This window comes from Entelurus aequoreus, linkage group LG21, assembly GCF_033978785.1.
Source record: "Entelurus aequoreus isolate RoL-2023_Sb linkage group LG21, RoL_Eaeq_v1.1, whole genome shotgun sequence".
Lineage (NCBI taxonomy): Eukaryota > Metazoa > Chordata > Actinopteri > Syngnathiformes > Syngnathidae > Entelurus > Entelurus aequoreus.
The window spans coordinates 425,187-452,603 of record NC_084751.1 but is presented as its reverse complement, the minus strand read 5'-3'; the positions used below and the strand labels follow the sequence as shown (position 1 = coordinate 452,603).

General features: G+C 41.6%; 1 protein-coding gene across 1 annotated transcript; it reads left to right on the top strand.

The window, feature by feature from the left end:
• The first annotated feature begins 716 nt into the window (after nucleotides 1–716).
• Nucleotides 717–27,246, top strand: LOC133639034 (integral membrane protein DGCR2/IDD-like). Its single transcript, XM_062032096.1, has 10 exons — nucleotides 717–1,121; nucleotides 11,749–11,871; nucleotides 14,428–14,514; nucleotides 14,593–14,803; nucleotides 14,973–15,049; nucleotides 15,116–15,298; nucleotides 15,391–15,594; nucleotides 17,672–17,824; nucleotides 20,116–20,352; nucleotides 25,367–27,246. The coding sequence occupies exons 1-10, from the start codon at nucleotides 1,040–1,042 to the stop codon at nucleotides 25,603–25,605; spliced, it is 1,596 nt and encodes a 531-aa protein (XP_061888080.1). The 5' UTR covers nucleotides 717–1,039; the 3' UTR covers nucleotides 25,606–27,246.
• The last annotated feature ends 171 nt before the right edge of the window (nucleotides 27,247–27,417 follow it).

Here is a 27,417-nt window from a genome sequence, read left to right as displayed (position 1 = left end):
ACACTATAATTCTTCCATCACCAAATTTCACACTTGGCACAATGCAGTCCGAAATTTAGCGTTCTCCTGGCAACCTCCAAACCCCAGACTGGTCCATCAGATTGCCAGATGGAAAAGCGTGATTCATCACTCCAGAGAAGGCGTCTCCACTTTTCTAGAGTCCAGTGGCGACCTGCTTTACATCACTGCATCCGACGCTTTGCATTGGACTTGGCGATGTACGGCTTAGATGCAGCTGCTCGGCCATGGAAACCCATTCCATGAAGCTCTACTGTACGTGGGCTAATTGGAAGGTCGCATGAAGTTTGGAGCTGTGTAGCAACTGACTGTGCAGAAAGTCTTTGCACTATGCGCTTCAGCATCCGCTGACCCCTCTGTCAGTTTACGTAGCTGACTTGCTGTTGTTGCCAAACTCTTCACTCTTCTTATAATAAAGTTGACTTTGGAATATTTAGGAACGAGGAAATAGTGTCATCCTATGACAGTTCCACGCTGGAAATGACTGAGAGCGGCCCATTCTTTCACAAATGTTTGTAGAAACAGTCTCCATGCCTAAGTGCTTGATTTTATACACCTGATTTTCATCATTTGGATGGGTGTCCAAATACTTTTTGCAATATAGTGTATCTCGCAAGTGCATGTTTTTGGAAGTATTCCCGGCGTCCTAAACTCAGCGTGTGTCCAAAGTATTCTTAATGGTTTGAACTCCGCCCCGACCCACCGCCGCTCGATGTGTTGCATGTTTGGGATTGTTGTGATGGGAAGAGACGGCCATCTTGGATGAGCGCTGGACGACGGCGATCTGTTAACAGTTGAGCTAACGTTAGCTTCCTCCGACTTGAGCGCCCGTAATCCCCCTCCCAGTACTATGTCCTTTGAACGTTACATTCCATCGATAGTCTTTATTTGAGTGGATACGATGGGGGAAAGCGGGCGTTTAACTGGATAAATTGCGAGAGGTCGGCGGCGGCGCGTCTCCTCTGTTGTGTATATATGCTTTACATTTCTGGATAAAGGAGTGACTATGAATGGAGGATAAATGTTGCCAAAGGCTGACCGCAGCAGTTTCGTCCTCTTCTCTCTGCTCTTTGGCCTCACATTAGCGGACCCACCACGGCCAGGTAAACGCATTACGGGTTTTATTACCACATTTGGCTCATGCAGAGCGGCCTATACAAGCCGGGGGCTCGAGTGTTTTTTATATCCGCTGCTGAGCATTCGCTGGTCGGCGTTGTTGTGTCGCCTCCGAAGCTCCTAGGAGATTTAAACAAACCTCTCGTTCACGGTCAACTAACGTCTTTTCTGGAAATTCACCCCGTGGTTCACTTTTAACCACAGCTTTTTTTTATTGATTTGAATAAGCTGGAACGCTATTAAGTGATGATTATCATGTAAAGTGTGTTCATTGGCCTTGTTTACCTTCTACTCATTCTGCAGCGTGTTTACCTAACTGAAATAGCATGTACAAACCCCGTTTCCATATGAGTTGGGAAATTGTGTTAGATGTAAATATAAACGGAATACAATGATTTGCATATCATTTTCAATCCATATTCAGTTGAATATGCTACAAAGACAACATATTTGATGTTCCAACTGATAAACTTTTTTTTTATTTGGCAAATAATCATTAACTTTAGAATTTGATGCCAGCAACATATGACAAAGAAGTTGGGAAAGGTGGCAATAAATACTGATAAAGTTGAGGAATGCTCATCAAACACTTATTTGGAACAGGCAAATTGGGAACAGGTTCCCAATCGTTTACTGAGTGTTGTTAAAAGGAAAGGCCATGTAACACAGTGGTGAACATGCCCTTTCCCAATTACTTTGGCACGTGTTGCAGCCATGAAATTCTAAGTTAATTATTATTTGCAAAAAAAAAAAAAAGTTTATGAGTTTGAACATCAAATATCTTGTCTTTGTAGTGCGTTCAACTGAATATGGGTTGAAAAGGATTTGCAAATCATTGTATTCCGTTTTATATTTATATCTAACATAATTTCCCAACTCATATGGAAACGGGATTTGTAGAATAATTCTCCTGCTTGAAAAAGTTTGCATCTTATTTGACTCCTGGTATAGTCTCAGTATTTAACCCAAAAAAGTGGTAGCCAACCACTGGTCCGGGGACCGTCACCGGTCCTTGACGCATTTGCTACCGGGCCGCACAGAGACATTAAATCAGTGGTTCTTAACCTGGGTTCGATCGAACCCTAGGGGTGAGTCGGCCTCAGGAGGTAAAGACACATCCGACTTATCGTGTAAATAAAAACTTCTCCCTATCGGCGTATTATGGATACTCCCAAACAATGTTCCCTCTAATTTTCCATCTGAATTGCAGGTTGTTTGATTGATCGATTGAAACTTTTACTAGCAGATTGCAAAGGAAGAGAATACATTATATGAAACAGTACAGTTTACACAGTACAGCACATATTCCGTACAATTGACCACTAAATGGTAACACCCGAATAAGTTTTTCAACTTGTTTAAGTCAAGGTCCACGTTAATCAATTCATGGTAATGTGTGTAAGGTGTGTAATTTGTTGCGAGTTCATGCACTGTGTTGGTTTTGTTCTTTGAACAAGGTGATGTTCATGCACGGTTAATTTTGTGCACCAGTAAAAAAAACATATAACTTTTTCTTGAATTTGAAAAAAACAAACATTTTATTTTTCACTAAAGAAGGGTTCGGTGAATGCGCATATGAAACTGGTGGGGTTCGGTACCTCCAACAAGGTTAAGAACCACTGCATTAAATAATTTATAACCGCCCGCTTTTTTCTCCTACTTATCTTTCACCAGTCCCACCAGACACACCAATAAGCTTGTTCATAAATGTATTATAACACTCCTGATAGGAAGTTGCCATTTGCTATATTTGTTACATCTTTGTGGGGACGGCGGTTGGGAGAGTGGCTGTGCCAGCAAACTAAGGGTTCCTGGTTCAATCCCTACCTACTACCAACCTCGTCACGTTCATTGTGTCCTTGAGCAAGACACTTCACACTTGCTACTGATGGGTCGTGGTTAGGGCCTTGCATGGCAGCTCCGGCCATCAGTGTGTGAATGTGTGTGTGATCGTGGAAATAGTGTCAAAGCGCTTTGAGTACCTTGAAGGTAGAAAAGCGCTATACATATATATAAATCACTACATGGTCTAGGGCCGAAGTATATTACTGATATGCTCCCACTATATAAGCCCTCTAGATCACTAAGATCTTCTGAGACCAATCTGTTAGCGGTTCCAAGAGTAAACTCAAATCAAGGGAGAGCATCATTCAGTCACTATGCAACAAATAGCTGGAATAAACTTCCTGAAGATGTCAGACTTTCCCCAACTCTGACTACTTTTAAAACTAGACTGAAGACTTTCATGTTCACCTTAGCTTTCAGCTAAATCTTTCATTTTAATTTTGCTTTTATTTTCTTTCATTTCACTTTGTTGTCTGTGAAGCACTTTGAGTCTGCCTTGTGTATGAAAAGCGCTATACAAATAAAGTTGCCTTGCCTTGCCTACAAGTATAACGCATTTACCATTTACTTTGTTACATGGGACAATGCACATTAATAAACATAATAAATGTAAAGATGCCAAATCGTAGCTAAAAGCTAGGTTCCATCTGCAGTCTGCGGCAGGTTGATGATATAAGATCAGGGCAGATCAGGAACAAAGTGACCATAGTAGTTACAGTGCATTCTGCAGATGGAGAAGTGCAACATTTTTGCATATAATAATTGTGCTGAAGAAGAAGTTACACATCTCCTTTGGCCTAGTAAGTTAAAGTGCACATAGTCCTATTACACAAGTAGTTAGCAATAACAGATGTACTTAGGCATGGAAAATTGGACCAAAAAAAGCTAACAGTGTATCTACATATGAAATATTACACAAAATATGAATACATAACTTTGAGAATGGAAATCCATAGAAATATATGGGAGCTAATAGAAAGTATTTTTAGCTTTATTATATATCCATGCTCTTCTCCTTGAATGTGAAGTATCACCTATAACCCATCAGATAGTGAGTAAAAACCTAAAGTCTATGGAGAGTTTTTTTTTGCAAAAGGAAAAGGCCAGGGGTTCCCACCAATTGAACGTTATGGTGAGTTTTTTCATGCACTTATTTGCTATATTTTACTGCCACCCGTGGAAGGCCGGTCCGTGAAAATAATGCCTACATTAAACCGGTCCCTAGAGCAAAAAAGGTTGGGGACCCCTGTTATAAACTACAGTACATAAAGGCTACTGTATATAAATATACACTGCCTGATCACAACATTAGGTAAATCTGCACAACCCAAGGAGACTTTGTTGTATACTATGCAGCTTTGACACTATCAAAGTATTTTCTGATATAGAAGTTGTAGTTTTAATGGGAGTTTCTAATATTTGTCTTAGCTACATAAGAAAGGCACAATATAAAAAGCACCCATCAGTGTGATGCATTGAAGTTCTACGCTACAGCAAACTACAACCTCAATAAATGATAGAAGATCAATATTGTTATATTTTGCTTTATGCCAGTGTGCTCTGCATTCAGTTCAAACACATCAAATCGGAACTTTTTAAATTTTTTAAAGACTGGTCTTGTGATATTTACAGTTGCGTGTAATCAGATTATGGTTGAACACATGCTGGTTTGTCCTCCAAAATGAGCACAAGCAAAATTTCCTGTTTGCGTTCGGAGTGCTTTAAACCGATTAGCGTTGCGAGTAATGTAAAAAAGGTAGTGTCAGTGTTTATATTTGTACTGGTGTCTGAATGCTTGAGCGTTTCATGAGTATGATACCCCCTTTGCTACTCGTTTCCATCACTACATGTCTGTGCACTAAATTAGTCCGATTTCTCAAATAGTTTGGCTCCAAATAAGCATCCTTTAATCCATTCCTAAAAGACTCTGCAATTTAACCTTCAACAAATAAGACTTAGAAACATTCTGGCCACAAATTCTTATTTATGCCATTTATTTACAACTGAATGGAATGCTAATGTGGGTTCTGACTATTTTGGGCTGGTAGTGGGCGATCCACAGCGATCGCTCTGCCACACAATACCTCAACGCTAACAAGGGGAAATAACACTTCAACGACTGTCTTTGGCGCTGACCGTAGGATTGCTCATTTGCATCACAACAGTTGTTTTTCTCACTACAAGAGGAAGGATCCTTGCCCAGGCATACCCCCCTGGTGTTGGAGTATAAATATTTGGAGTTTTGGCATCAGCTGCTAGACTAGGTCTGAGCAAACTAAGTCTTAAGACTAGATCCCTCCTTCAAAACCGCACTAAAAGAACACCTCCGGGCAACTACAACCCTAGACTAACACCCTCCCCCCACCACATCCCACCTCCCCGGATTGTAAATAATCAAATGTAAATAATCAAATGTATATACTTGTTCTTATGCTTTCTGAGCTCACTATGTTCACTGCTCGCTGTACATATCCTACGAAGTCAGACCTACACTGTTTCCATGCCCATTTCTCAGATAATATAATTGTTGATGACTGAAGTGCTGATATTAACCAAACCTAACCCCCCCGCCCCAACCCACTCCACATCCCACCCCCACGGATTGTAAATAATGTAAATAATTCAATGTATATACTCTGATGATTAACTTGTGTGATGACTGTATTATGCTGATAGTATATATTTGTACCATGAATTGATTAACGTGGACCCTGACTAAAACAAGTTGAAAAACTTATTCGGGTGTTACCATTTAGTGGTCAATTGTACGGAATATGTACTGTACTGTGCAATCTACTAATAAAAGTCTCAATCAATCTGAGCAATCTAAGTCTATGAGCATGAACTGATGAAGCCTACTCGGATGAGAGGCGAAACGTCATCTAAGACAAACCAAACAGTCCAGCTGCGATCGATTGAATGCCCTGAGAATACAAAAACCTGGATGAATGAGAACATCCGTAGACATCCTACAACCCATAGAAACACCTTATTGCAATCGTGTTCGGTTTTTGAAAAGTCACACACCTGGATTTTGCAATTGAAAACCAGCTCTCTCGAGTGGGTGTGTGCCGCTGGAGGGGACCAGTCTCAACGTGCGGGATGTAACGCAATAGCAGATACCATTCAATAAAAACATAGACAACAACCGTAATCTTAGAGGAGAATGCTTCACAAAGTATTTAACATCAGCATAGCCATTAAAGATATTTGTAATCTGTGCCAATATTACAGCGGACATCAAGTACAACAGAGCTAGGCTGTTGACTTGTGAGGAGCCGCAGATGCCTCGTTTTGGTGTACGTCATCGGTCAACCGGAAAACCAATACATTTCACCACGCTAGAAAGAAATAAGCGCCTCACCAGTGTAAGGGAGGCACATTGCGTATGACCAATAGTTGCATTAGAGTGTGTGCATGGACATTGGAACTTCACATGTAGGTGTAAAAATATTTTAAAAAACGAAATACTGGAGAAATCAGACTAATTTAGTGCATGGAAACGTAGTGACTGATCCTGTGCCTGTTGGACCCTAGCTATGTGCTATGGACTATACTGAATTTGTTGTACTCTACTCAAGGTGAGGTTTAATCGAAGACATGTTCAATGTAGGCCTGGGCCAATAACAAATTCTGCTTGACAATACATTGACCTACAAATTATTGCAGATTAACGATATTATTGCCTTTGCCAAATTAACCATTGATGTATTGATCCATCCATCCATCCATTTTCTACCGCTTATTCCCTTAGGCTCCAGCGACCCCCCGCGACCCCGATCTCAGCTACATAATACATAATATTAATGCATGTATATCCTTTCAAATGCAATAAAATTGTATTTGTCATGTATTTTAAAAGTGTAATTGGAATGAAAATGTTACAATCTACAAGTTAAATAAGACAATCAAATAATAATAAAATATACGTTGTTAACAAAATGCACTTGAATAGAAATGATAACCAAAAGCAAAAACATATCTTAAGGAGAGGATTGTGGGGCCCTGAAATATACACAACAATAACAATAAATAAAGTAATGACATTTGTTGCTCTTCAATATTGAACATGTTGGCAGAGGTCGAGTTGTACATTACTTAACTGACAATTAAGTTAGGACCTTCTTAAAGTTAAGTGCAAAATAACAATATAAACACAACAGTTGAAAAAGCTGTTTTAACAGGTCATATGCAAAACTAAATTAAGTTGGGCAGATTCCGAGTGAGGACCACTGACATGACATGACAGCACTTTTAAAAATGTTAGTTTTATAACAGTATTAAATGGCAGCGTGTCTTTGGCCATGTATTTAACCACACTTTCTGTGAGCGCACACTATTTTGTTCACACTGAAATAGCTTGTTCACCAAACGCGAAGTAAGTGTGGACTGTCGAGTGGTTGTGTTTCAAGTGGGCATGCAGGTTTGTTGTAGTCGCGCACATTCGTCAAACTGGCTTCTCGATGTTCATAGGCTCATCTTGATCCAAAGGTTTGGACTGAAATATTGCCACATTGGTGCGGTGGCATTTGGTTTTGTGATCATTTAGTCCATGTTAGCTGCTACACTAAACTAGTCGCGCTGTGTGATGCTAGCCGGCCAGCGGCCCCACGTCGGTGCACAATGAGTCAAATGCTCTTAATGGGGACAAGATAATACACCCCCTTCTTTTCATTACCATATGGTACAGAGGTGCGTAGCTGCTAAAAGCAATGAAAAGCGTTAATGCTCTCAAAGCATGCTCATGGCTATTTAACAACGCTGGAAAACTTACTGACTTAAACTTTCATTTATCGTCGGTTAATTGACTTATCAAATATCGGCCTCACAGGTACTTTTCTTATTCAAATTAGTTAAAACAAATTGCATGACTCTATTTTGCAAACTAAGTGCATCATAAGGACCTGTTTTGATGTAGATGCCTTAATTCCTACTATGCAATGACATTTTGGCCAATTGTATGCTTTGGACTTTGTGTGGACAGTTCGGTGAAGACAACCAAGCGCCTATTTTACAGTATGAGATTTACTAGTTTTGACTTGTTGTGTCCTGTGCCTGTCTCGGCTTCTTCCCATGATACAACACATGCAGATCAGATGAACTGTGGTTTGCAAATAAAGAAAAGAAAAAAAAGACCTATGATGGCTATTTTCCGCAAACCTCAGATCGTTAGTCATGTGGTGCCGTCTTGGTTTGTTGCAGAGGTAGAAGTGCACGTTAAGCAAAGAAAGATGAAGCGAGACAGTGCCAGAGGGCAGAGATAGAGCCATGTAAGACTTTACAGAGAACATTTAGAGAGCTAAGACACAACCCCCCTCTGCAGATTACAGCATTAGCTCCACTTAAGTCTTTGGTAGGAAGTTTCCTTGCTAATGGGGTTTCTTGGTGTTCCCGAGCCCAGGGTTTTTCCCCACAATAATATTAGAAGTACGGTTCAATTCAACACAATTCAGTTTGTAATGACAAACCTAAAGTGAGTTGCGTTTCCCCGGGGGATGCGTAGACTTGGATGGCGTTTGCTACTTTGTTGGCTCGGCGTCATAGCAGTGCAACCTGTAAAGAAGAGGAACAACATTGTAGGACATCCGCAGCTTTTGGGAGGAAGACACTTGAGAAAAAGCATGCTTTGTTTGTCCTGTGCTCAGATAGCATGGGCTAAACTGGAAAAGTTATGTGATGATGCAGGAAAAGTTTAAACATTAATCCCTCGATGACCACATTCAGTACAATAACCCACTGAAGTGAAGTTGCTGATGCTGTAAAAAAAATTAAATTAAATTAAAAGCACGCTAAAGTAGTGTTATCGTCACTCCCTGGTTTTATTTTCCTGTCCGTTATGTAAGAGATGCAGAGTCTCACTTCTCCTATCCTGTGGCATCCAGTGTTCACTCATCTGTACACTTAAGGCCACAAAATCCAAGGCTTGTAGAGAAAAATAACCTCTCTGTGAGATTAATGTAGCTCAGGGCGCCATTCTTTTTAGCTTGTTGCCAAAATGTGGAAAGAGGTCTTGTTCTATAGGTCGCTCCTAAATCAGTGCATCCAATAAATTAACAAACTCAATATCAAATGTGTTAAAGATCATAGAAGCACCTTCATTTTACAGGGTTATTATGCAGTAAATGCAGGTGGCTTTAACAAGATTAATTTAACATCTTTAAAAAGCTTTCAAGCGCTAACATTGCTCACTTGATGGTCCTCTGTGTTCTCCATTTCAATGTGACTCATACCCTGTCAAAGTAATGGCCTCAGTCCCCCGACAGACTGACGGCGCGTTGGTAATGCGCCTCAATCCACTTAGCGTTAGCTGAGATGCGGTGGCGCTCGTGCTCTCTTACCGCACCCCGTGAGCGCCTTTTGGCACCACCGAGGTGTTCTTGCATTACGAGTTTCCATATCACTGCTCCCAAATTTGTGATGGTGATTTGTGTGTGTGTGTGTGTGTCATGCTTCCAAACAGGAAACTAAGCATGTAACAGGACCAGCTGATGCGTTGGTGTGTGTCATACAAAGTGAGCGCTTCGGGAATCATGACCGGGTTTCTTTGACGAGCAAGTTCGGTGCCTTGGATGTGTACTCACAATATGAACTAGCCATTAGCCATTATTTTGAAACATGTATCCAGATACATCACATATTTTACTTTTTTTTTTACAACATGTCCATAAGGGAGTAGGAAAACCCAAAGCTTATTTAATCCTACCCCTTTTCCATTTCATAGCAATTACCAACACACATGTTCACTTCCTGTTTTTAATTTGCAACACGATGTACATCAAGGATTTCTAAATGTTATGATTGATATGAAATAGGATTTTTAAATATGGTAAACATTTAAATAAAACTAATTCTGGGATCCTTCAAGTAGCCTAACCCAGAAATGAGCTGTTGCCTGCTCTCTTTTGCACATTTTACAAGTCTCCTATTTGTCAATTTACTCAAAGTGTGAATTGTTCGCACAGATATGTTTTCTGTCATCTTGTGTCCATCTGTCTCTGTCGATTGATAACACCACAGAACATAAAAATTTAAAGTACCACTGTTAGTCACACCCACACTAGGTGTGGTGAAATTACCCTCTGCATTTGACCCATCCCCTTGTTCCACCCCCTGGGAGGTGAGGGAATCATTTTGGTGATTTAACCCCCAATTCCAACCCTTGATGCTGAGTGCCAAGCAGGGAGGTAACGGGTCCCATTTTTATAGTCTTTGGTATGACTCGGCCGGGGTTTGAACTCACAACCTACTGATCTCAGGGCGGACACTCTAACCACAAGGCCACTGAGCAGGCTTTCTCGCTGCGCTCCGTTTCATGAGCCCATGTACGCTGCTAGTGTTTTGGAAGCAGGCTTGTCGTGCGATCGCTGCGGTAGCCAAAACACACAAAATGGGTGGAAGAAGGAAAGAAGGACAAAAACTGAAAATTCCGGCAAAAAATGGAAGTTTTGACAAGTTCCTGTTAGGGGGGGTACTGGTTGTTACTACTAACTTACTCTCTACTTATCACAATGTTTTTATTTTAACATGACTAAATACTGGTATTTAGCTCCCTGTATGATCAGTGTCAGAGCTTGGTTCGCATTGCCGGCAGTAAGTCGGACCCGTTTCCAGTGAGGGTTGGACTCCGCTAAGGCTGCCCTTTGTCACCGATTCTACTTTTATGGACAGAATTTCGAGGCACAGTCAGGGCGTTGAGGGGATCCGATTTGGTGGCTGCAGGATTAGGTCTCTGCTTTTTGCAGATGGTGTGGTCCTGATGGCTTCAACTGGCCAGGATCTTCAGCTTTCACTGGATCGGTTCGCAGCAGAGTGTGAAGCAACTTGGATGGTAATCAGCACCTCCAAGTCCGAATCCATGGTTCTCGCCCAGAAAGGGTGGAGTGCCATCTCCGGGTTGGGGAGGAGATCTTGCCCCAAGTGGAGGAGTTCAAGTACCTAGGAGTCTTGTTCACTAGTGGGGAAAGAGTGGATCGTGAGATTGACAGACGGATCCGTGCGGCGTCTTCAGTAATGAGGACGCTGTATCGATCCGTTGTGAAGAAGGAGCTGAGCCGGAAGGCAAAGCTCTCAATTTACCGGTCGATCTACGTTCCCATCCTCACCTATGGTCATGAGCTTTGGGTTATGACCGAAAGGACAAGATCACGGGTACAAGCGGCTGAAATGAGTTTCCTCCGCCGGGTGGCGGGTCTCTCCCTTAGAGATAGGGTGAGAAGCTCTGTCATCCGGTAGGGGCTCAAAGTAAAGCTGCTGCTCCTTCTCCACATCGAGAGGAGCCAGATGAGGTGGTTCGGGCATCTAGTCAGGATGCCACCCGAACGCCTCCCTAGGGAGGTGTTTGGGGCACGTCCGACCGACAGGAGGCCAAGGGGAAGACCCAGGACACGTTGGAAAGACTATGTCTCCCGGCTGGCCTGGGAACGCCTCGGGATCCCCCGGAAGGAGCTGGACAAAGTGGCTGGGGAGAGGGAAGTCTGGACTTCTCTGCTTAGGCTGCTGCACCCGCGACCGGACCTCGGATAAGCGGAAGAAAATGGATGGATGGATGGTATCATTTGTGTATATAATGTATTTGCTAATGTATTTCTGTTGTAGTTGTATAAAAAAAATATCGGCTGATACCGATAAAATGTCAAAATGCCAAAAATCGGCACCAATAATCGGTCGATCTCTGATTCCAATGAAGTGCCATGTGTTCTGTTTTGCTGCTTTGCAAGTGTGGCATTTCCAACCTCTTATGCAGCTCAACGTGCGTTTTTGTGGTTTCAGAGCAACGCTGCAGTCCCGGGCAGTTTGCCTGCCGCAGCGGGAAGATGCAGTGTATCCCCATGTCGTGGCAGTGTGACGGCTGGACGGCGTGTGAGGACCAGAGCGACGAGATGGACTGCCCCCGTGAGTACTTCCTCTTCTCCCAACATGAGGTGTCTGGTAGCTGCTATGTATCAGATGGCAGCTGGAGGCGCGGCTTAAATGGCCGCACGTGTCTCTGTCTGTTTGTTGATCTCTTTGACATGGAGTGATGAATCAGTGCAAAACCTTTGACTGAAATCCTATTGTTTTCCCCCTCTGTAATCCAGAGAGTCCTTATCCCCAGATATCTGTCCACATAATGGGAATTATTGACAGGATTGAGAGCAGCATGTGACCTTTGTACAGCAGTAGTTGTGCACGCTAACAGTGCACGACAACATACACGTTCAATCTCCGGCCAGTCGGAAGCAGATCTGCTGACTGTACTGATTTTTTTCCCCATATCTTGCATATTTATGTGTGCCAGTCATGTCTTCATCTGGGCAAACAAGACTAAACGTCAGCCAAAGGTCACCCTTGACGCAGGGACAAGCTCTTGCTAGTCTGTTTTTATGAGTCATGACATTATGCTCTCATCAATTGTAGTTCCACATGCCAAAATGCCCTTAAACCAGACCTGGGCTAATTTAAGGGTTATTATGCAGTAAAAGCTTTTCAATCTGGCCCGTTGGACATTCCCAAATAATTTTTTTAGATCTTTAAGATCAAAACTGTAGCTGCCATTATGATGTGCGGTGATGTTTTCAAATGACTGTAAGTCTTGAACTATACAATGTATTTCAATGGTTGGAATCTGCGCTTTTGCATGATATACTAGTTACTGTGGTAATCTAAGTCACAGCAGCTCAGACGATGCACCAAGCAGTGTGGGGAGGGAGTGTTTTCACAGAGCGTTTCCAGAGCAACCAGCCTGAAATCCGGATGTCAGGGACAGACGCGGAAGGAGATTTTTACAACAAAGTTCTAAAGCTTAGTGATATATCACATATATCAGATTTACCCTTTGCGTTCATATTTCGCTGTGTTTGTTGCATTTTTGTTGCGTTTCGCTTGATTGTAAAATATGTCGATGGAGAGGGGGTGTGACGTTCCTATGTTGTCAATATTCAGTGTTTTATTGTTCATAGTTATTAATATTGTAAATCCCACATTCTTTATTTTGATGTACATTCTGGGTGTCTCATTCAGTAAATTTTTTTTAAATTCCATTCCGTTTAAGGCGGTTTGTCATAACGTTTTTAACCTTAAATCAGACATTATTGTGAGGTTTTGTATTAGTGTTCCGAAAAATAGATATACCGTCCCCCAGACACATTTTTCTCTCTAAATTTGGCCCCCCGAGGCAAAATAATTGTCCAGGCCTGTCTTAAGCCATTGAAGCCTCATTAAAATGGAGTTGCTAGGGCTGTGAATATTTGGGCACCGCACGATTCAATTAAATTCTTGAGGGTAACGATTTGATTCAGAAACGTTTCAAACCGATTCGGGTCACATTGCTGCGATGGTGGTGTTCTTACGATGCAGAGAAGGACAAGAAGCACCAAGAGCAGCGTGCGATTCCTTTATGCCATAGACTAGGCAAAAACATGTGCTTGGGGGCGCACAGGAAGCAAAACTTAGGTGTTATGAAAACATAAACAACGTACCTGACTCATAGAGCGTACTTTGATCCAGTGACTTGCGGCTGAGAGAAACCAAATTATAATGTGAAGTGATTCGGCAAAACAGATGGTGGGAACACTAATTACTAAACAAGGGCAGGTGTGGAGAATTAGTTTTCATGGCAACCAAAAGTCAACGAAAGGAAAGAGGGTAAAGAACAGAAACAGACTAAAACATAGGGAAAAAAAACTATCAAACATAAAACAAGACATGACCCGGGCAACGAACGGATCATGACACTATTCTTGATTCAAAAATAATACTTTTTTCAAACAATTGGTTACAGTTTTCTGATTAACTAAATTCCTGCATAAAATAAACAGCTGTGATACATTTCTATATTACTTAAAATTCTAACCAAACATTTAATAAAGTCATATACAAATAAGGTAACGAGAAGTATCCAACACTTCTGTACAGCAGATATGGGTATCTACATCTACAATATGATTTGCCTGAGTGGACAGGCCAAGACAGATTAAACCACTTTAAACCATTATTTTGAAACCGTAAAAAAAATAAAAAAAATACAAATAAAAAGAAACCGAAACTAAACCTTAAAAAAAAAAAAAGATTCAAAATATAAACCTTTGAAACAAAAGTGTACAAAACTATGATTACTGGCATCGAAAACATGTCATGATTAAAACAAATATCCACCAAAAATATTGTATTTTTTCAATGTTTGTATTTATTTGTTGTCAAAACCTGATTCGATACCAATACAACTTTTTCTACAATGTACATTTTTTTCAAAACCAAATCTTACTGCCAGTGTAATACAGAGTGAAAAAATAGATGGAAAAACGTTTCATACAATTGGTCTTAAAGCTGACCAATTAATCGTGAATCAAAACAATTAATTAAGCAGAATGTAGATGTTTGGTCCCCTAAGGTGCATAACAGACTTTGCTTTGAAAATATGTATCCATACAGAAACAAAGATACATTTGTGCTTTCTGTGATATTTTTCAGCAATAAAGGAAGAACGGTTTCGTTTTGGCCAAGGTTATGACCAGGATGATGACGTCATGGGCGTGGCTCAGCCTGTGCGCTTCAACAGTACGTTTCCTTTTCCCGCGATAGTGGTCACTTGAATTCCAGAAGTGTACAATCCACACGTCTTTTTGCTTCCACCAGAGAAATGCCCCAGCGGGTGGCACCACTACGAGAAGACGGCGAGCTGCTACAAAGTGTACCAGCGCAGCGAGGACTACTGGCAGGCCGTGGACACGTGTCAGAAAGTCAACGGCTCGCTGGCCACCTTTGTCACCGACGAGGAGCTGCAGTTCATCCTGAAGATCGAGGTGGACTTTGAAGACCAAGAGTGCGAGCGCAGAGACCAGTGCAAGTGAGTTCCTTACAGTATAGTCTTTTGGTTGGACTCTGCAAGGGGACTTCTAGTGGCCACTCTACCACAAACATTTTGACACTACAACTTGTAACGACGACGTTTTCAACAAAGTGGTTTTGGTTCTGTTAAACAAATTGAAATGTGAAAAGTGTCTTGTACCATTTAGGTTCTGGGTAGGATACCAGTATGTGATCACCAATCAGAACCACTCCCTGAAGGGCCGCTGGGAGGTTGCTTATAAAGGTAATAAAGTTGTTCTTGAATGCAATAAAGACAAAGCCATAAAACCCGGTGTGTGTGTCTGCGCAGGGCCCATGCAGGTGTTTCTGCCACCCGAGGGTCTCGCCAATTTGGGCGAAGCATCCCTCAGCCAGGACAACGTCTTCTGCGCCCAGCTCCAGCGATTCCAGCTTAAAGGCATGAACGAGCGAGGCCTGCACAGCTGGCACGCCGAGAACTGCAACAAGCAGTTCCCCTTCCTCTGCAAGCGCAGTACGTGCGCACCAGTACATTTTATAGACGCCATGTCCCAGTTAATACAAACACAACATAAACTCCTTGCCTGGCTTGACAATTCTCTGCAGGACAAACCTGCGTGGACATCAAAGACAACGTGGTGAACGAGGGCTACTACTTCACGCCCAAGGGCGACGACCCGTGCCTGAGCTGCACGTGTCACGACGGCGAGCCCGAGATGTGTGTGGCAGCACTGTGCGAGCGGCCGCAGGGGTGCCAGCACTTCCGCAAGGACCCTAAAGAGTGCTGCAAGTTCACCTGCCTGGATCCAGGTAGCCCCACTCAGTGTTATAACCTGTTGTATGTAGAGGTGGGAATCTTTGGGCATCTCACAGTTCAATTATATATTGATTATTTTTACAGTACAGCTATAATTATGATATTGTTATTATATTGTATATTATATATTGTAAATGTATTACTCAGTGGCCTTGTGGTTAGAGTGTCTGCCCTGAGATCGGTAGGTCGTGAGTTCAAACCCCGGCCGAGTCATACCAAAGACTATAAAAATAGGACCCATTACCTCCCTGCTTGGCACTCCGCATCAAGGGTTGGAATTGGGGGTTAAATCACCAAAATGATTCCCGAGCGCAGCCACCGCTGCTGCGTACTGCTCCCCTCACCTCCCAGGGGGTGGAACAAGGGGGATGGGTCAAATGCAGAGAGTAATTTCACCACACCTAGTGCGTGTGTGTGACTATCAGTGGTACTTTAACTTTAACAAGGCTCTTCCTTTGGCTACTGACATATGCAGTATTGCGTCTTCCGAATGTATTGCGCACAGCTATATATATACAGTGGTGGGACTAACGCCGTTATTTTCGGCGGTAACTAGTAATTTAACGCGTTATTTTTTATATTCAGTAACTCAGTTACCGTTACTACATAATGCGTTACTGCGTTATTTTACGTTATTTTTTATGTAGTATCGGCTAGAAACAGAAGATCTGAGTGTGTTTTATTGCAGCGCTGCGGTGTCTTCCTTCTGTGTCACAAGGAAAAGAAGAGGCGTGCAGAGAAGAGGCGTGCTTTGTGTGGGTGGGGGTGGAGGGGCTCCCAGACTGTAGTTGAGGGGCGCAGAGGAGACGTTCCTCCAGGGCCTATGTACTTCGGGGCTAACAACCTTCACTTTACCTGGAAGTGGGTCTTTACAGCTGAGGGTGAATGACAAGGCCGGCGGTTTGTCGCAACTTTGTGACTTTATTGGACGCAGCCATCCACCAAGCTAAAGCACCTGCACGCACTCACTGTCGCCGGTCACTCACCTCTCTCGCCCACTCACTCACTGACGTCACTCACCTCACATGCTGTCATATCTTAAAGGGCCACACACACACACACACACGCACGCACACACACACACACACACACACACACATACGCTACTCTCATAACAACTAACAAGACATCACGGTGGAGCCAGAAGTCGAGTTTCTTAACATGGAGACATTCTCAATACTTTTCTTTTGTCGAGCACAAAGAAAATAACATTTTAGTTAAATGTAACTTGTGTCTTGGATCAAAGATCCTATATAAATAATATAAATGAGTTATACTTGTATAGCGCTTTTCTACCTTCAAGGTACTCACCTACTTAAAGTTAAAGTGCCATTATGTTGCAGCTATTTAAAATAGTTTTGTCAATTTGTACTGGGCTAAAATAAATTGGCCCTTTGAAACATATCTTTGTCTTTGTGTGTTGTATGTAGACCACATTGCTTTCTGAGTTCAGTGATGCAAATGCATGTCAAGTTGATCAACAGGTTGTATTATTCTCCAGTGCAATAACAGTACTGAAATGAAGGCTAAAAGGGCATTAATGGGAGTCTTAAAAAAAGGGGGGGAAAAAGAAGTAACTAAATAGTTACTTTTCACAGTAACGCATTACTTTTTGGTGTAAGTAACTGAGTTAGTAACTGAGTTACTTTTGAAATAAAGTAACTAGTAACTTTAACTAGTTACTGGTTTTCAGTAACTAACCCAACACTGTGGATATGTATATATATATATATATATATATATATATATATACACACACACACACAAACTACAGGGGTGGCTAGGGGCGCCGCCGCAGCTAACCGAACTTGTCCTCTCCGCCTCCCTCCTCCGTGTGTGTCCGCGCTTACCCAGCTAACACATAACAGGTAAAGAATGTCAGCTTATGGTTCTCCCATGGTTAGATAGAACCAAACCTAGAGCCACTGTTTAGAAAACATTGACAATATTGCCACCCTTTAGGACCGTCTATTACTTTATTTAACATGCGTAAACATGTTCTAATCGTAATGCCTCAGAGAATGGATCATTTTCCCCACCTCTAGTACCATGTGACTTGTTGTATTTCAGATGGAAACAGTCTGTTTGACTCCATGGCAAGCGGGATGAGACTGATCGTCAGCTGCATCTCGTCCTTCCTCATCCTCTCACTGCTTCTCTTCATGGTGCACAGGCTGAGACAGCGGCGGCGAGAACGCATCGAAACGCTCATCGGAGGAAACTGTGAGCATCAAGACTTCTCTTTTATTATTTTCAAGATGTGTAGCAAAGCCTGCTTTTCCACAAAGCTGTCCTCAGTGGTGGGCAGGCTAATCAAGCGAGGGGGTGGATCGGCAGGAGTATCAAGTCCATGAGGACGGAAGTTTTTTTATTTATAACTTTGAACTTCAAAAGCGACCACCAGAAGCTAAGACACTTTACCCACCTCCTCCCAGTGCCACCCACACTGGTTTAAATGTAACTTAGATATTGGGTTTCACTATGTAAAGCGCTTTGAGTCACTAGAGAAAAAGCGCTATATAAATATAATTCACTTCACTTCACTTCATATTCCAAAACTTGTAACGGTGGAACAGACAAGGACCAAAATGAGCGAAAAAAAGCATGTCTACTAGAAGTTTGGGATCTTATCATGTTTGCTACTTATTATTTGACACAGCGATAGTATGCTTAATCAAAAATCACTAAACTCAACAAAAATATAAGGCATATGATTTCGGCATTCACGCAACAGTGGTGAAGTCACAGAATTGGTTAATGTAACAAAATCTGCTGTTAAACGCAAGATATCGCAGATTTGGACATAAATGTGAGTGAACTGCTGTCATTGTAAAGAGAAGGAACATTTGTTTGGGAAAATAATGTGTTATGGACCACTTACCGTATTTTCTGGAGTATAAGGCGCATTTAAAAAAAAAAAAAAATGTTTTCCTTAAAAATCGACAGTGCGCCTTATAACTCGGTGCGCCTAACGTACTGAATAACTGCTTACCGACTTCCAAGCAATTTTATTTGGTACATGGTGTAATGATAAGTGTGACCAGTAGATGGCAGTCACACATAAGAGATACGTGTAGATTGCACTATGGTAGCAATATGACTCAAGTAAACAACACCAACATTTTAGATGTTACATTGAAAATATAGAACATTGCACACGGCGCTCAAAAATCTATCAAAATGTTTTAGTATGACTTTGGTAAGCTATGAAGCCGCACCGCTTGATGTGCTTCAATATAGGAGTATTATTATGGTGTGTATAAGGTAAGACATATTATCTGTCGTTGTGGCTTGTACAGCCCTTTGAGACACTTGTGATTTAGGGCTATATAAATAAACATTGATTGATTGATTGATCTGCTATTTTGTTTCGCAATATTATGCAAAAGCAACTTTTCTTACCTTCTGGTACCTGCTGATCTGTATTTGGGATCTGCATGAATCCTAAAAATTGCGCGCGTCCGCCTGTGCCGATGCCGTAGTCAATTAAGATTTTTTTAATTTTTTTTTTTATCGCGCTTTTCTATTGTTAGATACTCAAAGCGCTCACAGAGAAGTGGGAACCCATCATTCATTCACACCCTAAGCTTCTTCTTTTTCTCTTCTTGTTATGTGACATTCATCCTCCGCTGTTGCCATTTCTAATATAAAGTAGTGTAAAGTTCTAACTTATATCTGTCAGTAAACTCGCCATGAAAGCACTAAAACATACCGTTGTTGTGAGTTTACGTTATTCACCCAAGGAACTTTAGTTATTAGAGAGTTCCAGTCGGACGGTCTTTCACGGGACACATTTCCGGTGTTGTTGTGTCCGGATGAGGAGATGCTGCTCCATTATTGATTGAAGTAAAGTCTGAATGTCATTAAAACAGTTAGCTCCATCTTTTGACACTTCTTCCACTCCCGTCCTTGCACGCTACACCGCTACAACAAAGATGACGCTGTCAACGTGGAGGCACGTAAATAAAACAGTGCATCCTGTAGAGACTGTCAGAAAGTGACTTGAAGATGGTCTGTAAAACATCATCTATGCAACATTTTGACCAAAGAACCACCGTTATATGTTATGTAAATTCGTTACTGCGCCCTATAATCCGTTGCACCTTATATATTAAAAAAGTTCAAAAATAGACCATTCATCGGCAGTGCGCCTTATAATCCGGTGGGCCCTATGGTCCGGAAAATACAGTATTCATCCCTTAAACACTCAATCGCCCTGTCCTTAACAATGTCGAGGCGGTTATTTGAAACAGCGACGAAAAGTAGCTAAGCTACGGAAATCACTACTCGCTTAAAAAGTAGCCAAGCTACTGGGAAATGTAGTTAAGCTACGTAGCTTTGCTACATGTAACGAGCTACAAGGTAGTTAATGAACACATATTACTGTTAAAACGTCATTTTCATCAACAAATGAAAATGATGTTCTAGCACTTTTGCATAATCTGGGACATGTTTTACTCAATCAAAGACAGGACAGCTACTAAAAGACAGGTTCTTCTCTCTATGTCCTCAAGTGCACCACTTCAACCTTGGAAGACGCGTCCCGGGTTTCGACTACGGCCCGGACGTCTTCGGGACCGGCCTCACTCCCCTGCATTTGTCCGACGACGGCGAGGGTGGCGCTTTCCACTTCCAGGAGCCTCCCCCGCCATACGTGGCCTACAAGTATCCCGACATCCAGCACCCGGACGACCCCCCTCCTCCGTACGAGGCCTCCATCAACCCAGACAGCCTCCTTTACGTGGACCTCGGTAAGGCTCATTCCTTTGTCAGGGGCAGGTGGAGGTGTGTTGACAGAAGTCACCCTCCTGTCAGTTTCAATAACCCTTGTGCACCCCTACTGCCCACAACGGGCAGTACATGTGTTCTCTATGCGGTATCATTGTTCAGTTTGAAGGTTTGCGGTCTGAAATTTCACCAAGGAGTTTTTTTATTCATTTAATTGCATTGTGTTTTTTGTTTAAAGGCCTACTGAAATGAATTTTTTTTATTTAAACGGGGATAGCAGATCTATTCTATGTGTCATACTTGATCATTTCGCGATATTGCCATATTTTTGCTGAAAGGATTTAGTATAGAACAACGACGATAAAGATTGCAACTTTTGGTATCTGATAAAAAAAAGGCTTGCCCCTACCGGAAGTAGCGTGACGTAGTCAGTTGAACATATACGCAAAGTTCCCTATTGTTTACAATGATGGCCGCATGAAGTGAGAGAGATTCGGACCGAGAAAGCGACAATTTCCCCATTAATTTGAGCGAGGATGAAAGATTTGTGGATGAGTAAAGTGCAAGTGAAGGACTAGTGGGGAGTTGAAGCTATTCAGATAGGGAAGATGCTGTGAGAGCCGGGGGTGACCTGATATTCAGCTGGGAATGACTACAACAGTAAATAAACACAAGACATATATATACTCTATTAGCCACAACACAACCAGGCTTATATTTAATATGCCACAAATTAATCCTGCATAAAAACACCTGCGTGTTTGTTATGCTAGCTCCTAGCTCCTCTGCTAGCTCCTAGCTCCATAGAACACGCCAATACAATACAAACACCTGATCAACACACACAATCACTCAGCCCAAAAGACCGTTTACCTAACCCAAGGTTCATAAAGCTTATATATTTTTAAAAAGTTACGTACGTGACGCGCACATACGGTCAAGTTATCGAATGTTTAGCAGCCAAGGCTGCATACTCACGGTACCTGATATTCAGCTGGGAATGACTACAACAGTAAATAAACACAAGACATATATATACTCTATTAGCCACAACACAACCAGGCTTATATTTAATATGCCACAAATTAATCCTGCATAATAACACCTGCGTGTTTGTTATGCTAGCTCCTAGCTCCTCTGCTAGCTCCTAGCTCCATAGAACACGCCAATACAATTCAAACACCTGATCAACACACACAATCACTCAGCCCAAAAGACCGTTCACCTAACCCAAGGTTCATAAAGCTTATATATTTTTAAAAAGTTACGTACGTGACGCGCACGTAGGTACGGTATGTGTTATGCTAGCTCCTCTGCTAGCTCCTAGCTCCATAGAACACGCCAATACAATTCAAACACATGATCAACACACACAATCACTCAGCCCAAAAGACCGTTCACCTAACCCAAGGTTCATAAAGCTTATATATTTTAAAAAAGTTACGTACATACGCAAAAAAAAGCCAAAGCTGCATACTCACAGTAGCACGTCTGCGTCTTTGTCATCCAAATCAAAGTAATCCTGGTAAGAGTCTGTGTTGTCCCAGTTCCCTACAGGCGTCTGTGTATCCAAATCAAAAGTCCTCCTGGTTAGAGTCTCTGTTATCCGAGTTCTTCCATCTTGACTGCATCTTTCGGGAATGTAAACAAAGAAGCGCCGGCTGTGTACTGTTGTGGCTGACTACGTTCGAAAAATACGTCCATTTCGCACCGACAACTTTCTTCTTTGCTTGCTTGGCTTCCTTCTCCATAATGCAATGAACATGATTGAAACAGATTCACGAACACAGATGTCCAGAATACTGTGGAATTATGAAATGAAAACAGAGCTTTTTCATATCGGCTTCAATGTGGAAGGCATACCCGTGTTCGTCGGGCTACGTCACACGCATACGTCATCCTCAGAGGCGTTTCCAACCGGAAGTTTAGCGGCAAATTTAAAATGTCACTTTATAAGTTAACCCGGCCGTATTGGCATGTGTTATAATGTTAAGATTTCATCATTGATATATAAACTATCAGACTGCGTGGTCGGTAGTAGTGGGTTTCAGTAGGCCTTTAAATAGATATAAACACACTTTCTTTGAAGATCTCTTGGGCTCCATTGACTCCCATTATAACTGCTATTTTTTAACAGACTGTAATCCTGGTATTTTACTCAGCTTTTTCCATAAAAACTGAATGAATCTGTTTTTGTCTAATTGCGCTCTTTAACCACGAGATGGCGCCAGAAAAACATGGGAATAATTAAAGAGCTTTGATGAGCTTAAATGAGTTAAACTGCCATTAAGCCGCTGAAACGCAATGAAAACGATCTTAGGCAGATATATATAAAAGGTTTGTGTGAACTCAATAAAACTCAACCAAGTCCTGCCTGCTTTTCACTAATTGTAGCTCAGTAGGCATTGTAAAAATGTTTGTCTGCTGTATCACAATCAATGTTGTCATAAATTGACCTATTCAATGCTGAAATGACCTCAACCGCAAATATTCCACTCTGCAACCTATTTTTAGAAATATTGCATATTTTTCATTTTACCATTATATTAAAAAGGCCACAAAATTCAAAAAACAAAAACAAAACAATAATAAAATATATATACAGGATTTCCACGGATAAGCGGAAGAAGATGGATGGATGGATGGATGGAGGGATTTCCACGGGTCATTAATAAATATTAAAAGTCATTAAATGGATTTTGCGAAAATTAAGGCCTTAAATAGCATGAAAAAGCACTTATTATGATGTCCGGAGACATTAAAAAATTGACACAATTGCAATTGGCAACAAAAAAAACAACAAAATATACAACCAATCCAAATTTTTGCTAACAAACAGTAGTACAAAATAGCACAGCAATTAAAAATATATTTATTGCTTTTGAAAAAGTTACTTGCACAGTTATTGTAAACTTTTCAACAATTCAACATTATTGTCAAATGCCTACAATTTTGTCTATAAAAACAATTGTATGCTTTTAAATTTAAATTAAAGTACCAATGATTGTCACACACACTAGGTGGGGCAAAATTATTCTCTGCATTTGACCCATCAGCCTTGATCACCCCCTGGGAGGTGAGGGGAGCAGTGAGCAGCAGGGGTGGCCGCTCCCGAGGATCATTTTTGGTGATTTAACCCCCAATTCCAACCCTTGATGCTGAGTGCCAAGAAGGGAGGTAATGGGTCCCATTTTTATAGTCTTTGGTATGACTCGGCCGGGGTTTGAACTCACAACCTACCGATCTCAGGGCGGACACTCTAACCACTAGGCCACTGAGTAGGTTTTGACTACATATAACAACCTGCAGCGGGTTAGGAGCATTGTTACATTTGTTTCAAGTCGTGTTAAAAAGCATTAAATTAGATTTGCTGATACCTGCAGAAACCCTGCATATAGATAGATCTGAAGTTGTTCAAATATTTCAAGCATTTAAGTACAAAAATATACTAATTTAATAATAGTTTCTGACTTTTGAATCCTAAGAGTAATGTGTATAGCAGGCCTGGGCGATTATTTTGACTCAGGGGGCCAAATTTAGAGAAAAAAATGTGTGTGTATATATATATGTATGTATATGTGTATATATATATATATGTATGTGTATATATATATATATATATATATGTATATATAATATATACATATATATGTATGTATGTATGTATGTATGTATGTATGTATGTATGTATGTATATATATATATATATATATATATATATATATATATATATATATATATAGGGACGGCGTGGCGAAGTTGGTAGAGTGGCTGTGCCAGCAATCGGAGTGTTGCTGGTTACTGGGGTTCAATTCCCACCTTCTACCTTCCTAGTCACGTCCGTTGTGTCCTTGGGCAAGACACTTCACCCTTTGCCTCTGATGGCTGCTGGTAGCGCCTTGCATGGCAGCTCCCGCCATCAGTGTGTGAATGGGTAAATGTGGAAATACTGTCAAAGCGCTTTGAGTACTTTGAAGGTAGAAAAGCGCTATACAAGTACAACCCATTTATTTATTTATTATCATTTATATATATACATATATATATGTGTGTGTATATATATATGTGTGTGTATACATACATATATATAAATATATGTGTATACATACATATATATAAATATATATGTATGTATACATATATGTATACATACATATTCACACACACACATATATATATATATATACATACATACTGTATATATATGTAAGCTGTGAAAATCTGCTGTACAGTATGTGTGTTTGGGTCCTATTTTTAGGAACAGTAATATAAAAACTAATGTCTGATTGAATGCTAAAAACATTATGACAGATCGCCTTAAAAACGAAATGGAATTTTACATTTTTCTATTAAGGATACAAAAATGAATATTGACAAAGTGTGACTGTCACACCCCCTCTTGATTGACATATTTTACAATCAAGCGAAACACAACAAAAATGCAACAAACACAGCGAAATATGAACGTGAAGGGTAAAAAAAAAAAAAAATACCTACAACCTGATGTATCACTAAGCTTTAGAACTTTGTTGAAAAAATCTCCTTCTGCGTCTGTCCCTGACACCCACATTTCAGGCTGGCCGCTCTGGAAACACTCTGTGGAAACAAACCCCACCCACGGTGCCTCGTCTGAGCTCCTGTGATTTAGATTACCATAGTAACTAATTAGATTACCATAGTAACTAATTAGATTACCATAGTAACAAGTATATCATGCAAAAGCGCAGATTCCAACCATTGAAATACTTTTTATAGTTGAAGACTTGCGGTCATTAGAAAACATCACCGCACATCATAATGGCAGCTACACTTTCCATTTTAAAGATCTAAATAAATTATTTGGGAATGTCCGGCGGGCCAGATTGAGAAGCTTAACGGGCCGCGTTAATTTGCCAAGGTCTGGTGTAGTCAATCTTAAACTTGTATTCTGCACAATGTTCAGAAGCATGCTACTGCAACCACATGGGGGCGCTGAAGTTACATCTTTATGTGTAAAATGTGGAAAAACTCATGTGTCATCACTTGCTGCGCCACCAGGACACGGCGGCATCGCCATGATACCAAGCCACATGACCGGCATGGTGGACGGACTCCAGGTCGCCGACGTGCCCGACGCCCCTGTAAACGTCCCCGTGCCGCACCCCCTGCCGCCGTTGACCCAGGAGAGGGAGGACTCCATCGACAGCAGCACCCTCCTGGTTGGGCCCGACACCCCGACGGATGGCCACGCCCCCGCGGCGCCAGACTGCGCCACGTCCCTCAGCACAGTAGTATAAGACTACAGGGGAGTTGTACAGACATATCAGAGCAGAGAGGACTGTTTGTGTACAGAACACTCATGGAAGGCTGCTTTTATACTGATCGCTCCAGACGCCCACGTGTAAATACGTCATCCGGGGCGACGGTGGCGTGTCTTTTCCCCCATCATGCTTAGTTTTTGAGCGAGAGCGCCACCGCTATCGTCTCGCTTTCCTCCTGGACTGCTGCGTGTGTGGCCGTGTCGCCACACAAAAGGGTTTGACGGTGTTTTGTTCTCGCGCACACAGGTAGTGACGTTAATGTGGTACCAGGCTTAGTTTTCTTTGCTTAGAACAGTGGTTCTTAACCTTGTTGGAGGTACCGAACCCTACCAGTTTCATATGCACATTCACCGAACCCTTCTTTAGTGAAAATGTATTTTATTTTTTGGAATTCAAGACAAAGTTATATGTTTTTGGTGACACTTTACTATGGGGAACATATTCTAAGTAACAGAGACTTAATTTAGAGTTATTTGGAGACTAGGGGAACATATTCTAAGTAACAAATACTTAATTTAGAGTTATTTGGTTAGGGTTAGGGGTAACAAAGACTTAATTTAGAGTTATTTGGTTAGGGTTAGGGTCAGGGCTATAATAAGGCCATGCCGAATAAAGCATTAATAAGTACTTAATAATGACTAGTTAAGAGCCAATATGTTACTAATTTGCATGTTAATAAGCAACTAATTAATGGTGAATATGTTCCCCATACTAAAGTGTTACCATGTTTTTTTTTACTGGTGCACAAAATGAATCGTGCATGAACATCACCTTGTTCAAAGAACAAAACCAACACAGTGCATAAACTCACAACAAATTACACATCCGCAAATCAGTCTGACTTCCGCTATTACCGTATCCGTAACACGCCGATAGGGAGAAGTTTTTATTTACGCGATGAGTCGGGTGTGTTTTGACCTCCGCCGAACCCCTGAGGCCGACTCACCGAACCCAGGTTAAGAACCACTGGCTTAGAAGGAGCATGAACTCCACATGAGTCCTCTTTGACAAACTCGGTCCATAGCTTCCATTCATGGTGTTGCGTTAGCGCCCCCCTGTGGATAGTTTGCTAACTGAAGCATGTTTCGTGCACGCTTGTCCCTCTTTTCTTTTCGTAACATCATCTTGACGGTTAGAAAAGCCAACGAGTTAGGAACGCCCTTCATGACGACAATCCTTCCACCTGCCAACCATTATTTGATTCATTCGTGCTTTTTACCCCCTCCCCCTTGTTTTGGCTTTGACAATCCTCCTTCAGACCCTCCAGAGAATAGTGCATGTTCTTGAGATGGTGTTTTTCTTTGTTTTATCACTACATTTGTTTGCTTGTCTGCAGTCAGTGCATGTTTGTTTTTGTTTTTTTCCCCCCATGCGTGGTGATACTTTCTTTGGTTTCCTTTTTAATTTGAAACGACATCCTAATCTCCGGATGCACGCAGCACCACATTGTCCACGGTAGTTTGTGCTAAGGTGACGACTGGACTGATTTTACTGGCTTTTTGTCTTTTACGTGGCAGCCTGTGGACTAAACAATGCTCTGTTTGTACGGGGGGTTGTGTTTTCTGAGGTAGATGTACGTCTAATCAAATGCCAAATAAACGACACCTTGCAGGATGACTCGTGACGTTCGAGTCGGTCTTTTCCAAGTTCGAAGGTGGCACCACCAGCGCCGACACACACACACGTCCGTGGTGTATAAGGTTAAAGAGCGGATGGAAAAAAAAGAAAGCGGATCTAGCGCAGTGAGTGACTCGCAGCATTGATGCCGATCCTCCACTGGGAAGAAAA

Coding starts and splice junctions, on each gene's coding strand:
- LOC133639034 (XM_062032096.1), top strand. CDS start 1,040: ATGTTGCCAAAGGCTGACCGCAGCAGTTTCGTCCTCTTCTCTCTGCTC. Junction 1,122..11,748: donor AGCGGACCCACCACGGCCAG/GTAAACGCATTA, acceptor TTGTGGTTTCAG/AGCAACGCTGCAGTCCCGGG. Junction 15,595..17,671: donor GTTCACCTGCCTGGATCCAG/GTAGCCCCACTC, acceptor GTTGTATTTCAG/ATGGAAACAGTCTGTTTGAC.